Source organism: Chlorocebus sabaeus, chromosome 14, assembly GCF_047675955.1.
Source record: "Chlorocebus sabaeus isolate Y175 chromosome 14, mChlSab1.0.hap1, whole genome shotgun sequence".
Taxonomy (NCBI): Eukaryota; Metazoa; Chordata; class Mammalia; order Primates; family Cercopithecidae; genus Chlorocebus; species Chlorocebus sabaeus.
The window spans coordinates 46731072-46744840 of record NC_132917.1 but is presented as its reverse complement, the minus strand read 5'-3'; the positions used below and the strand labels follow the sequence as shown (position 1 = coordinate 46744840).

The following is a 13769-nucleotide window of genomic DNA, read 5'->3' as shown; positions in this document are numbered from 1 at the left end:
GGCCTACATGGGACGGTGCAAAGCCTCAACCTAGTGGAGAACAGAGTTTAGGACAAGTGGCTTGTTTTCGCTGATCTCCACACAACTGAGCTAGACCGGGTTTTAGAGATCAGGATCTTGCTCTGTCACCCAGATTGGAGTGCAGTGGCATGAACACAACTCACTGCAGCCTCAACCTCCTGGGCTCAAGTGACCCTCCAGCCTCAGTCTCTTGGGTAGCTGGGACCACAGGTGCAAGCCACCATGCCCAGCTAATTAAAAAAAATTTTTGTAGAGATGGGGTCTCACCATGTTGCCCAGTCTGATCTCAAACTTCTGGCTCAAGCAATCCTCCCGCCTTAGCTTCCCAAAGTGCTAAGACTACAGGCGTAAGTCATAGGCCAGCTGGGACTTTTATTTATCACTCAAATTACTTATTTGTTGACTGGAATTTTTACAATAAGCCTGAATCATGTTTATTTTTAAAACAATTTTTAAACATTTAACATTTAATTATTAATTTAATATTTTTAAAATGAAAAGAGGTCTTTGTGGGAAAAGCTTGAACCCCATCAATCTGGTCCAACCCTTTTGACCAGCAGATGAGAAACTGGAAGGTCTGTGGGGTCAAGGGACATGCTCACGGTCAGGCAGTTATTTTAACCCAATACAAACCTCCCAGTGCTACAATACCTGTCAAGGAGCCTAAAAGCAGTAACCTTAAACTTCTAGTACACACTCCCTTCTTCCCTGTCCCTTCCCGTTCCGGTTCCCTCCCTTACAGAATAAGCCCTGCACATCCCGGCCTGGTGTTGCAGTCTGCCCTTCCTAGCCCCAAAGTACCTTTACAACCTTGTCTAGATCCAGCCCCAGAAGGATCCAATTCTAGTACTACCATTACCCGGAGTCTGCTCTCTGCTTACCCCCAAAGAGCATCCCCCTCAGACTTGCTTCCTCGTGGATACCACTCCTATCATGGTCCACCTTGGAGGAAGGCTATTTACTTACTGATAGGACTTATCTTCCCAAGAGACTTGCAGCCTCCTTGAGGGCAGGGTCCACACTAGATTCGTCTTGATTGCCCTCAGAGTGCACAACACAATGCCTTGCACACAGTACGTTGGAATAAAAGGTTTAAGGAAGTGAATATATTACTTTGGAATATCTCTTTAAAAATCAGCTGGGCGCAGTGCCTTACTCCTGTAATCCCAATGCTTTGGGAGGCTGAAGCAGGAGGATTGCTTGAGCCCAGGAGTTGGAGACCAGCCTAGGTAACACAGCAAGACCCTGAAGAAAATAAAGACAGACAGACAGACAGACAGACAGAAAGGGTGGGGCGGGGGAGGAAGCAAGGAAGGAAGGGAGGGAAGAAGGGAGGGTGGGATCACTTCCTCTTTGAGTTTCTTTTTTTTTCTTTTTATCCCCTCCCCCTCCTCTTTGAGTTTCTAATGACATACCCATGCCACTATTATACCTCAGGATACATTGTAATCTAGAACAGCCACAGCCTCAAACTTGGATGCACATATGAATCACCAGGAGAGCTTGTTAAAACGCAGATTCTAATTCTTAATTGCATTTCTAACCAGCTCCCCAATGACGCCCACACTGCTGGTGGGTGGACCACATTTTGAACAGCAAAGTCCAGAGAAAGTTGTGACTATACTCCTTCTGGGAGGGAGAGGCGGGTCCTCTACCTCCCTCAGTGTCTTGTACTCAGTAGGTGCTTGATAAATGCACGTGGACTGTTTTTTTTTTGCATGTGGACTTAAATGGGCTTGCCCTGTTATGGAGCTCTTCTGTCCCTAGCCAACTCTGCATGTTTGCCTGTTTTTAACTAGGTCACAGGTTCCCTGAAGTTTTATTTCCCTGAGAGCCCCTTGACCCAAGGAGCCCAGAGGGCCAGGCACATATTTTTTTTCTTTTGAGTTGGAGTCTTGCTCTGTCGCCCAGGCTGGAGTGCAGTGGTGCAATCTCGGCTCACTGCAAGCTCCACCTCCCGGGTTCCCGCCATTCTCCTGCCTCAGCCTCCTGTAGCTGGGACTACAGGCGCCCACCACCATGCCCGGCTAATTTTTTTGTATTTTTAGTAGAGACGGGGTTTCACCGTGTTTGCCAGGATGGTCTTGATCTCCTACCTCGTGATCCGCCCGCCTCGGCCTCCCAAAGTGCTGGGATTACAGGCGTGAGCTACCGTGCCCGACAGGCCAGGCACATATTAAGTCAACCAAGCACTGTCCAACAGAAATATAATGTAAGCCACAAATGTGAACCACATGTGTAATTTTAAAATTTCTAGTAAGATTATTTTTAGTCACACTGAGAAAGGTAAAAGGTGAAATTAATTTTAATAACGTTTTCTTTAACTCAATATATCCAAAATATACCATTTGAACATGTAATCAACATAAAGTTACTGCTCTTTTATATTCTCTGTTTTGTACTAAGACTTTGAAACCTTGTGTATGTTTTATACTTACAGCACATCTCAATGTGGACTAGCCATACTCCAAGTGCTCAAGGGGCCACATGTAGCCAGTGGCTACTGTAAGTGTAAGGGCAGCTTGTAAGACAGACTTGTTGCTCAGGTGACCAAACGACTCAGGGAGGACTGGACAGATGGGAGGCAACGCAGATGACGAGAGGAGGTCTCACGCTTGAAGACCGACGACTTACCGTAAGCCTCCCATGGTTAAGGATACTGCTCAGATAATTTTTGGCTTCGCTCATCTTCGGCTCATTCTTCTCCAGCAAAGGGATGGAGTCTTTTATTTTGGCATGATTCTCCTTCAAACACTGCTCCAGGAGGGCCTCAGCCAGCAGCAATTTCCCAAAGTCATCTGCAAAGCAAAGTAGGGATCAGAGCAGCAATCCCTTGAACAAGGAGGATAATGGAGGGCAGTGCACACTCCTTCCTGGACCCACCCAACCACCCCTACCAGGTACATGAATGGCTCAGATCTGAGAAAATAAAAGCACATTTTCCATAAATTTCAACAGCCTTTAAAGAACAGACACAGGCATTCTACCACAATTACAGTACAAATTGCCCCTTTGGATTTATTTTCTGCTATAGTTTAATGGTTGGGAATACAGAGTTCCCAGGACCTGGGGACAAATTCCCAGAATTTCAGAATTTAAAATAAGGGACAAAGTCATACGTACGTTGTGCTGTGGATAATAAGTTCTTAAACCAAGGAATTCTCCTCAAATGATTGAAGAGGAAAAATACATGAAGTGGCTTAATAATGTACTTTCACATGCTGCTAATTTCTATGTAACCATAATTGGTTTTCTCCATTTTTAAGTGTTTTTGTTTGTTTGTTTGTTTGTTTTAAACAGAGTCTCACTCTGCCACCCAAGCGGGAGTGCAGTGGCATGATCATGGCACTCCCAGGCTCAAGTGACCCTCCTGATTCAGTCGCCCAAAGTGCTGGGATTACAGGCATCAGCCACTGCACCATTCCGTTTTTAAGGCAATTTGACATGACTCAGGATAACCTGGCAGCCACGGTAGAGTTAGGTGGGAAGCAGATCTACTTGTCGCCAAGGCAAATCCTCGAACATGTTTAATACCTCTGCATTTTCTGGAGTTCTCTCACATATAGGGTATACCTGCAAATGAGGGTAGCTCATTTGCATCCCTCACCACCTAGTAGGTGGTTTTATACTGCTTGGTTTAGTGAGCACGGTGGCTCATGCCTATAATCCCAGCACTTTGGGAGCCCAAGGCAGGCAGATCACTTGAGGTCAGGAGTTTGAGACCAGCCTGGCCAACATGGCAAAACCCTGTCTCCACTAAAAATGCAAAATTAGGTGGGCATGATGATGGGCACCTGTAATCACAGCTACTCCGGAGGCTGAGGCAGAACTGCTTGAATTCGGGAGGTGTAGGTTGCAGTAAGCCAAGATCGCACCACTGCACTCCAGCCTGGGAAACAAAGTGAGACTCTGTCTCAAAAAATAAAAATAAAAATAAAAATAATACACGGCTTGGTTTATTTGCTGCCTCCCTTTACCACACTGAAAGCTCATCTTGTGAACACCAGATTCCTGCTACCTACAGCAGAGGCGGCTCGAGCATGGGAGTTGGGTGTTCAGTGTGCAGGGTCTGAGGTCAAGAGTGGTTTCACCATGGTTCTTGGGTGGCTGTGCTCATTGCCTCTCCCAACAACTGGGATGAGGAGCAGGCCCACCATTCAATATAAGCACTGAGTAAATACCTGTTGAGTGAATCGGATCTCTCAACTACCCTGCAGGGAAGCCATCAGGATCGAGAGTTAAGTGCCAGTCCAAAAATGTCCCTACGAATGCCTGCTTGGTGCCATCTTTTTCAAAGTGCTCTTTTTGCTACCAGGACAGTGTTCTCAGATGTACAGGGCTGCCATTCCCTCCTCACTCTCAGGATATCACAGTTTGCTAACATCTCATAGCCACTGGTCCAAAACTGCACGCCTTAGCCGGGCACCGTGGTGCATGCCTGGAGTCCCAGCTTCTTGGGAGGCTGAGGTGGGAGAATCGCTTGAGCCCAGGAGTTCAAGACCAGCCTGGGCAACACAGGGAGACCCGGTCTTTAGAAAAACACAAAAAACTTCATGCCTCTGAAGACGAATGTCTTATCATAAGGGAGATTCCCCACAGAGAATGATTCTAAAGCCCAGAATCCTGAGAACACCATCGCAGGGGGTTTTCGTTCTGAAGGCACCTGTTATGGGATCCTTTGCTACGTACCTCATGACTTTTAAAATTAACATTTTGAGGAAATGGTCCAAAAAGTACCTGGTTCAAACTATCATTCATTGCTGGCAGACTATAAGTTGGTAGAATCTCTAGAGTAATTTGGTAACATACATCAAAATTATTTTTGCACATCCCCATAGACCCAGTCAGTCAGAGCCGCATTCCAGAGCTGTGGGCCTTGGGGAAAGTTGCTCCCTGCTTCTAACCTGCTTTGCCTCTGTAAAGCCAGGGGTGGGGTTTGAAGTCAGAGCCTAAAGAGGGAAACGAACTCCTCAGGACGTTGGCCATGCCCCCCAGCTGGTCCCTGCCTCGTTGCCCCCTTTCCTCTGTGCACTGGCAGGGCTCGCGCCCTTGGCTGACTGTGCCACCAGACACAGCACCATCGGTGGCTATCCCGTGCACTCTGCCATCCACCTGCCCGGACCAGAGCTCCTCACTTGGGTGAGCTGCTTGGTTGGGTGCTTTCATGCCAAAGACACCAGCTTCCTCCCCAGAGCATGCCCCTTTGGACCTGGGCTGCTCCAAGTGCGGCTGGCCATGGCCTGGTGTGGGTCTCTCAATGCTTCTGATCTAATCCCAAGGAGATGAGTGCAGAAACTTAAGAGTACACTTTTAGAAATTTGACAGAGTAATTTTAAATCTGTTGAAATCTAATACTAAAAAATTGGGAGGTAGTATTTTATGTATTATTCTTTTATTTTTCTAGTAATTCATTTTTATTGCACTTTATGAAAGCATCGGAGCATAACAGATTGGAAATTTATTTTGAGACAGGGTCTCTGTCACCCAGGCTGAAGTGCAGTGGCATGATCTCAGCTCACTGTAATCTCCACCTTCTGGGTTTAAGCGATTCTCCTGCCTCAGCCTCCTGAGTAGCTGGGACTACGGGCATGCGCCACCATACCCAGCTAATTTTTTGTATTTTTGGTAGAGACAGGGTTTTACCATGTTGGCCAGGCTGGTCTCCAACTCCTGGGCTCAAGTGATCTGCCTGCCTCGGCCTCCCAAAATGCTGGGATTACAGATGTGAACCACTGTGCCTGGCCAGATTGGGAATTTAAACAAAACAAAATGGATCCTTCACCACATATCTCTAAACCATAAGAGTGACCGACTGCGAAAGAGGCACTAATATTTGTTGAGGGTTTAGTATGGGCCAGACACTTTTTCATATAGCATCATTTCATTTCCACAGCCTGAAAGGTAGGTATTATCACCATTTTATAGATGATAATAAAGATATGCAGTATTGTTAGGGTCACAGCCAGTAACAATAATAAAAACATAACACAGCCAAAAAGTACCCTGTCTGTCCCGCATCCCATGCAGAACAGAGCTGCTGGTAATTTCAAAATAAACAACAGTCTTAACAACTTAAAACAGTACATTAAAAGCTAGTTGTAAATCCGAGGACAGGGATAAGAACTGTCCTCACCTTCATATACCTGTGACTTTCAGACTATTTTGTTGACTGACACTTCAGGTTCTTCTCAGAAGGCTTTCTGCCTGCCCCTTTCAGCCCCCAACTCAATCTACTTGTTGTTTGTTTACCAGACACCCAGTAGGCAGCAGAAATTCACTTTCTTTTCCTCCTTTGCTCAACTCTCCTCTCCCTGCCCTACCTCTCTCTTGCCTTCCTCTCTTCTTTCCATCCAACTATTCTCAACTGTCCAGTCTATGGAACTGAAGGATGTTTCGGAAGTAGAACTTCTAGACTTTTAGTTATTAAATAAGAATTCAGGCCTGGTGTGGTGGCTTACGCCTATAATCCCAGCACTTTGAGAGGCCGAGGTGGTAGGATGGATTGAGACCAGGAGTTAGAGACCAGCTTGGTCAACACAGTGAGACTCTGTCGCTACACACACAAAAAGTTAGCTGAGGTTATAGGTACACGCCTAGAGTCCTAGTTACTTGGAAGGCTGAGGTGGGAGGATGGCTTAAGCCCAAGAGTTCAACGCTGTAGGGAGCCACGACTGTTCCACTGCACTCCAGCCTAGGCAACAGGGCAATACCTCATCTCTAGAAAATTAAAAAAAAAAAAAAAAAAAATTCAGGTGGATAAAGGCTTCTCTGTCATTCCAAAGGGAAAACAAGTTGCTTTTTATCATCCTGTTGTCCGAAACCTCCTCTCTATCCCAGTTCTGGTGAAGTGCTGCAGCTTCCCTCTACCCAGGGGCGTTTAAGAAGACCTTCCCATCAGACCGATAGTGAATCCAACCCTGGGTGCTGATTCTGCAGCCCTGCTCAGCACCCTGCCCTCAGCAAAGTCCCAAAGCCCCACTTACTGGCCACCTAGTCTCCCAACCCCATTGTGTTGGGAAGGCCTCGGTGCCCACCTTCCTTACAGCCCCTTCAGCTCACATCCCCGCCAGGCCTCTCCAAGAGTGCCAGGTCACAGGGACACCCTTCAAGACCCCATGTTTGAATGACAGTGATCCCCTTTCCACAACCCACCCATTCACAGTCAGGAAACGATGGTCTAGCCAGCCAGGCCAGGGTTCAGACCGGGCCCTTCCCGCTGGGGCAAACAGGGGCACAGTGGTTTCTGCAGCTGCTCACCTCCCAAGACTTATAGAGGGCTGGGACCTGCCAACCACAGCCAGGAGGAAAAGACTGAAACTAGCAAGAGGCCATCTGCCTCAGACAAACCCCTTCTAACTGAAACTGAAGAAATGTTCAAAACAATCTCCAGTCTTAAGGAGAAGAAAAAAAAAAGCAGGGCGGCGGGGGGGGGGGGTAGGGTGACTACAGATTAGGAGAAATTCAAAGGCCAGGCATGGTGGCTCACACCTATAATCCCAGCACTTTGGGAGACCAAGGCAGGAAGATTGCTTGAGTCCAGGAGTTCAAAATCAGCCTGGAGCACATAGTGAAATCCTGTCTCTACAAAAAATAAAAAAATTAACTGGGTAGCTGGGCACGGTGGCTCATACCTGTAATCCCAGCACTTTGGGAGGCTGAGGCGGGTGGGCCATGGGGTCAACAGATAGAGACCATCCTGGCCAACATGCTGAAACCTCATCTCTACTAAAAATACAAAAATTAGCTGGGTGTGGTGGTGTGCACCTGTAGTCCAAGCTACTTGGGAGGCTGAGACAGAAGAATTGCTTAAACCCAGGAGGCGGAGGGTGCAGTGAGCCAAGATCACACTACTGCACTCCAGCCTGGCGACAGAGCAAGACTCCATCTAAAAAAAAAAAAAAATGGGTGTGGTAGCATACACACCTGTGATCCCAGCCACTTGGGAGGCTGAGGCAGGAGGATCACTTGAGCCCAGGCTGAAGTGAGCTATGACAGAATAAAACCCTGTCTCTAAGAAAGAAAAAAAAATTAAAAAGAAAGTCTCAAGATGGATAGGTAGAGAACAGATATGTAATAAAGCAAGCACAGCAAAAGGTTAATAGGTACACAGGTGTTCACTGCAAATTCTTTTTGACCTTTACTATATATTTGAAATTTTTTTTTTTTTTTTTTGAGACGGAGTCTCGCTCTGTCGCCCAGGCTGGAGGGCAGTGGCGCAATCTCGGCTCACTGCAAGCCCCGCCTCCCGGGTTCCCGCCATTCTCCTGCCTCAGCCTCCCGAGTAGCTGGGACCACAGGCGCTGCCACCTCGCCCGGCTAATTTTTTGTGTTTTTAGTAGAGACGGGGTTTCGCCGTGTTAGCCAGGATGGTCTCGATCTCCTGACCTCGTGATCCGCCCGTCTCGGCCTCCCAAAGTGCTGGGATTATAGGCTTGAGCCACCGCGCCCGGCCTGAAATTTTCATAACAAAATATTGGGTGGGGTACGGAGACCTAACCTAACAATCAAGTGCAATGTGTGGCCTAATTTGGATCCTGACTCTAATAAACTAATTGTAAAATGTAATTGTTAGATTTTTTGTAAGGTATAATAATGGTACAGTGGCTATATTTTTAAAAAGAGTTTTTATTGCTGGGTGTGGGGGCTCATGCCTGAAATCTCAACACTTTGGGAGGCCGAGGTAGGAGAACAGCTTAAGCACAGGAGTTCAAGACCAACCTGGGCAACATGGCAAGACCCCATTTCTACAAAAAAATTTGAAAATTAGCTGGGTTTGCTGATGTGTGCCTGAGGTATGTTGCTTGGGCTGGTCTCGAACTCCTGGTCTCAAGTGATCCTCCCGTCTTGGCCTCCCAAACAGCTGAGACTACAAGTGTGTGCCACCATGCCTAGCTAATTTTTTTGGAGGGGATGGGGGGTAGAGATGGGTCTCACTTTGTTGCCCAGTCTGCCCTTCCTTCTAGTCAGGAGGCTGAGGTGGAAGGATCCCTTGAGCCCAGGAGTTTGAGTGTGTAGTAAGCTATAATTATACCAGTGAACTCCAGTCTGGGTGAAAGAGATAGTTTCTGTCTCTTAAAAAACAAAAAAACAAAAAAAACAAAGACCAAAAAACCAGAGATCTTATTTAACAAGTACATACTGAAAAACTGAAATGTGGAGGAGAAATGGGTTGAGTATAGCTCAGATGAGACTTCATGAGTTCACTGAAGTTGGTTGATGGATACATGGGACTCATTCTTTCATGTTCTTTAATGTTTTGAAAATTCTTCATAATAAAGTTGCTTTTTAATCACTCGGATGGGAACTTTGTTTTTATATGAACAAACCCCAGCACAGCAAGCAGGACTCTGGGGTTCCCCTGTTCCATCCTGACCGAATCTAGACCGGATGTGAGTGAGAAGACAGTAGCAAGCACTTTCCCCCTGGCTGGGTGGCAAGAAGCAACCTCAGACAGGAAAAGGGTACAGGGGCCTATTTTGCTGAAGCATCTACTGATCTTTCATCACCCCATATCAGAAAGAGTCCCCACAGCTCATCTTCCCCTTCTGCTCCCTGAATCTGCCTCTGGGAGCTACTTCTCATTTCTGTGGGAAATATCAGACACCACTGGACCTCAAGGCCTCAGTAAAATGGGTTTCAACCCCCAGTCTCAGAACCTCTCCCAATTCTGTAACTGTGGAAGCTTCAGATCACTGACTCGTAAGAGTCAAACAGGCCAGGTGGGATGTGAAGAATCTCCCTTCAGGGATGCAGGGGAGTCTGCATCAAATCCCAAAAAGGAACAAGCTCTCAATCCCTTGAGTGATCAAGGAACCCTGTAGAGAAAGGACCAAAACAGCAGTCAATCCAAACAACGCTCTAAGCATGGGCTTTGGGAGGCATTTTTGTTCCTCATGTTTCTGTGTGTGCATATGCGTGTATGACTATATGTCCCAGTGTGAGTGCATGCTTTGTGATAGTATCTGGATTTAACAGTGGGAGAAAAATCATTCACAGACTGCAAAACTGGCAGGAGAGACCCCGCTGACCCTCCATGTCCTTCCTTATACTAGGCAGTTCCCACAGTGAAGCCAGCCCAGGGTCCACATCCCCAACTCTGACACTAAGAGACTTGATGGCAGAGACTCAGGCTTGAGTACAGGCTTTCCCACATACACATTATGTGACCTCTCTGGGTCTTGGTGTCCCTATGTCTAAAATGGGGACAATAACTCCTGCCCTCCTAATAGGGTTGTTCACAAGAATATAGAAAATAGAGAAAGCGGCCAGGCACAGTGGCTCATGCCTGTAATCCCAGCACTTTGGGAGGCCCAGGTGGACGGAATGCTTCAGCCCAGTTGGAGATCAGCCTGGGCAACATGGCGAAACCCCGTCTCTACTAAAACTACAAAAATTAGCCAGGCATGATAGCCAGCACCTGCAGTCCCAGCCACTTGGGAGGCCTCGCTTGAACCCAGGAAGTCGAGGCTGCAGTGAGCTGAGATGGCACTACTACACTCCAGCCTGGGTAACAGAGAGACCCTGCTTCAAAAAAAAAAACAAAAACAAAACAAAAAAACCCAAAAGACAACAACAAAAACCCCACAAACAATTGCCCTCCAATCACTTTCTTGCCACTGTGGGAGCTCTTCAAGGACAGGGATTTTGTGCTGTACATCTTTGAGAGGTAATAGTGCAAGTGATTTAAAGGATGTACTCAAAACCTGGGCTCAAATCCTGGTTCCACAACTTACTGGTTAGCTGATCAAGCTACTTAGTTGCTCTGTGCCTCAGTTTCCTTATCTGTAAAGTGGGGCAAACAAGAGTACTTGCTTCACGGGGTTGATTAAAGGGCTCAGGACAGTGTCTGGCACACAGGAAGCACGAGATAAGTGTTGACTATTACTATTACTATCACGATCTGTCACTCTCAGAGCCTTCCACAGGCTAGGCAGTCTTTAAAAACTATATCTGTATTCATTTATTTCTTGCCTCCTTCCACAAAGCCTCCTAAGTGATTGTGCCCACAGAGAGGACTCAGGGAGGGTGAGGTGAAGGCCCCAGGAACAGGATCTGAGGTTAGAAGCTGGGGCGGGGTGTTCCCCGCTGCCACATCAGGGTGCTTTCCCGCCCCAGCACAAGAGCCCGGCCCAGCCAAACCAGCCCTACTGCTAAAGCCACCGACTGCCAGAGTTGGATGTGTCCCGAGATCGCCACAGATGAGAAAAGTGAGGCTGGCCAAGCCTCTTCCCCATTTCTCCACCACCCCACCCTGGGGTTCGTCAAACCCTCGCCCCTGTCTGCTGCGGACAGAGCTCCGTTTTCAACTTTACTTGCAAGAACTATGAACAAAGACGAGACAGACACACTTCACCTGTTGGAGTTTAGGGACACCCCACCCTCGGACCGCGGTGGGGGGCAAGAGTCCAGCCAATGCACTGATCTCATAATGTGCAGATACCACCATTTCACGGTAGACAGAGTTAGCCACATTATCCTAAAGGACAGAGAGGAAAAGCCGTTTCTCTTCCCTCCAAGCCCCCAAACTACATGTGATTTTTCTCTCGCGGCAGAAGGACCTTCTTAACTACACTGGCTGCTCCTAAGACCAGCATGGTGGGCGGGTGGCCGCCCGTTGCCGGCCGAGGACGGTCTGGGCGCGCTTCCTGGAAGAGGCGGTGCGTTTCGCGCGCTAGCTGCCGGCGAGCCAGCCTCTTCCCTCACTCACCGGTGTCCGGAAAGGTGAACGCTGCGCTCGGGATGCCTCGCCTGTTACCTCCGCCGCCGGGCATGCTCAGCGACTGCAGCTGCCGGACCAGCTCCGGCATGCGGTCCCAGTGGCCCTCGGCGCGGCAGCGCTCCAGCTCGCTCTCCACCTTCAGGTGGGAGCCGTGCGCGCCCTTCGCAGCCATCTTCTCGCGGGCGCTGTCATGGAAGGTGCGGCCAAGAAGTGGAGACCCGGCCGGGGGCGGCGTCCCGGCTGGGGCGCACTCGCGGGTGGGGTTGACGGGGGCGCAGACGGCAGCCGGGGCCCGGGCGGCAGCGGGGGCCCGGGCGGCGGAGGGCCGGTAGCAGCAGCACCCAGCGCACCGCCCGGCGCCTCCGGGCTGCGGCTTCGGCTGAGCTGCCCGGACGCGTACAGGAGCAACCTCCGCCTCTGCTGCAGCAGCTCCTGGCGCTGCCGCCGCCGCCGCCGCTGCAGCTGCTGCCACAGCCTCCGCCCCGGGCCCCGGCGCCGCCAGCTGCGGACCCGCCCCTGGCCGCGGCTCCACCCCCGCGGGGGCGTGGCGAGGCCTCGGCGAGCCCGGCTCGCTGGCTGCCAGCGCGGCCACAGCAGCCAGGCGCGCGACGGGCGCTCGCGGACGCCCCGGTACCCGCCCCCTGCCGCCGCCGCCGCGGAGTCCGAGCTCACTTTAATCCCGCGCGGAGCCCGGGCGCCTGGGGGCGCCTCGCTTCCTGCCCCCTCCCCATCCCATCGGAGCTCTTGGCCTGGGAGACCACCGCCCGACGACCTGGCTTTGTGTGGTACCCCCGTCACCGCTGCTGCCCCCGACACGTCACAAAAATGGGGAGAGGCCGGCCGACGGGCCCCAACCCCGATGGCGAGCCTCTTGGGAGCTGGCCTGCTGCGCGAGGACCCAGGCCCGTTCCCAGGCCCGCGACTCTCTGGACGCCCCTCTGCTGAGAGCATTTGTATTTTCTTATTTTAGCGGAGTTCCTCTTTCCAACTTGACTTCCCTGACCCGTTGACCTGTCCTCTGTGGAATCTCAGTTGCCCTGGATTTCTTACAGGCTTTAGGCTGTTTCACCAACTTGGTATTTATTTCTTCATCCTGGTCTAAGACTGTGATCAAAGCTCTATGGAGCGCTTAGCAGGGTTTATCTCGGCGCTGTGGGGTGCCCAGAAGTTCATAGGACTACGGGGCGGGGCCCGCCGAGGTCCACCCTTGCGAGAAGACTTGTTACAGGGGTCCGGCCCCGCTGCCTCCGCAGCTCACAGACTAGTGCGGGAGAAGCCACAGCAAGATCTGAAACCAAAAATGCACTTAAGTGACATATTGTATGGTCGACTGAAGATCCAAAAGACAGCAGGGTCGGGGCAAACTTTTGAGCAGACTCCTAAGAGTTAGAAGGTGCTCTACATCCTCCCTCTGGAGTCTTCACCACTGCCCTAAGTGTTTTTGGACAACTGTAACCGAGGGAAGGTTTTTATGTCAAGCAGAACCCAGGCTCCTAGTGCAGAGGCTCCCATGTGGCCTTTCACATGAAGCCACACAGGGTGATTAGCTGAAGACAGTCTTCCTGTTCCCACTGACCCCCGACTCCACTGTGGAGGCCCTGCTCTCCAGGTTCTAAATGCAGCTCCAGTCCTTGTTTGGTGGGCAGGATTTCCTAACGGTGGGTGCTGCTCTGAGCACCTGGGGACTGTTCTCAATCCCCAGCGGCCAGGAGGTAGATGAAGGGAAGCTGAGGCTGCTTTGGCAGTTGGAATTTAGAGACAGTTTACTCAAGCAGCTTGTAAACTCCTGGCTTACTCCAGCCAACTCCTCAAGCTGGCTTTTTGTTACTCTTTGGCTGCCTTTGATGGTCACCAGAACCGGATTTCACTTGGAGAGAGAGGGTGAATTAGGGTTACCCGAGAACACACTGTGATTTGCCCCACGCCTGGCATTCCTGGGAGTCAGCCCTGGGGCAGGGAGTGAACAGCAGGGTTGATAAGAGGGAGGCGACCTTGGCAGAAATAAGACCTCCTTTCCTGTGTCTTTTTT

General features: G+C 49.9%; 1 protein-coding gene across 6 annotated transcripts in view; it reads right to left on the bottom strand.

The window, feature by feature from the left end:
• TTC7A (tetratricopeptide repeat domain 7A) overlaps positions 1-13769 on the bottom strand; it is a 157175-nt gene that overhangs the window by 122064 nt on the left and 21342 nt on the right. For 2 of the 6 annotated variants that reach the window (XM_073022951.1, XM_007970721.3), the window contains exons 1-2: positions 11729-12225; positions 2656-2819 (exon numbers count right to left, since the gene is read on the bottom strand). In XM_073022951.1, the coding sequence (XP_072879052.1) occupies positions 2656-2819; positions 11729-11912 (348 nt within the window). In that variant the 5' untranslated portion in view covers positions 11913-12225. Of the gene's footprint in view, positions 1-2655; positions 2820-11728; positions 12226-13769 lie in introns of those variants that run through there. The other 4 variants (XM_007970718.3, XM_007970723.3, XM_038006895.2 and 1 more) reach the window with 2 other exon arrangements.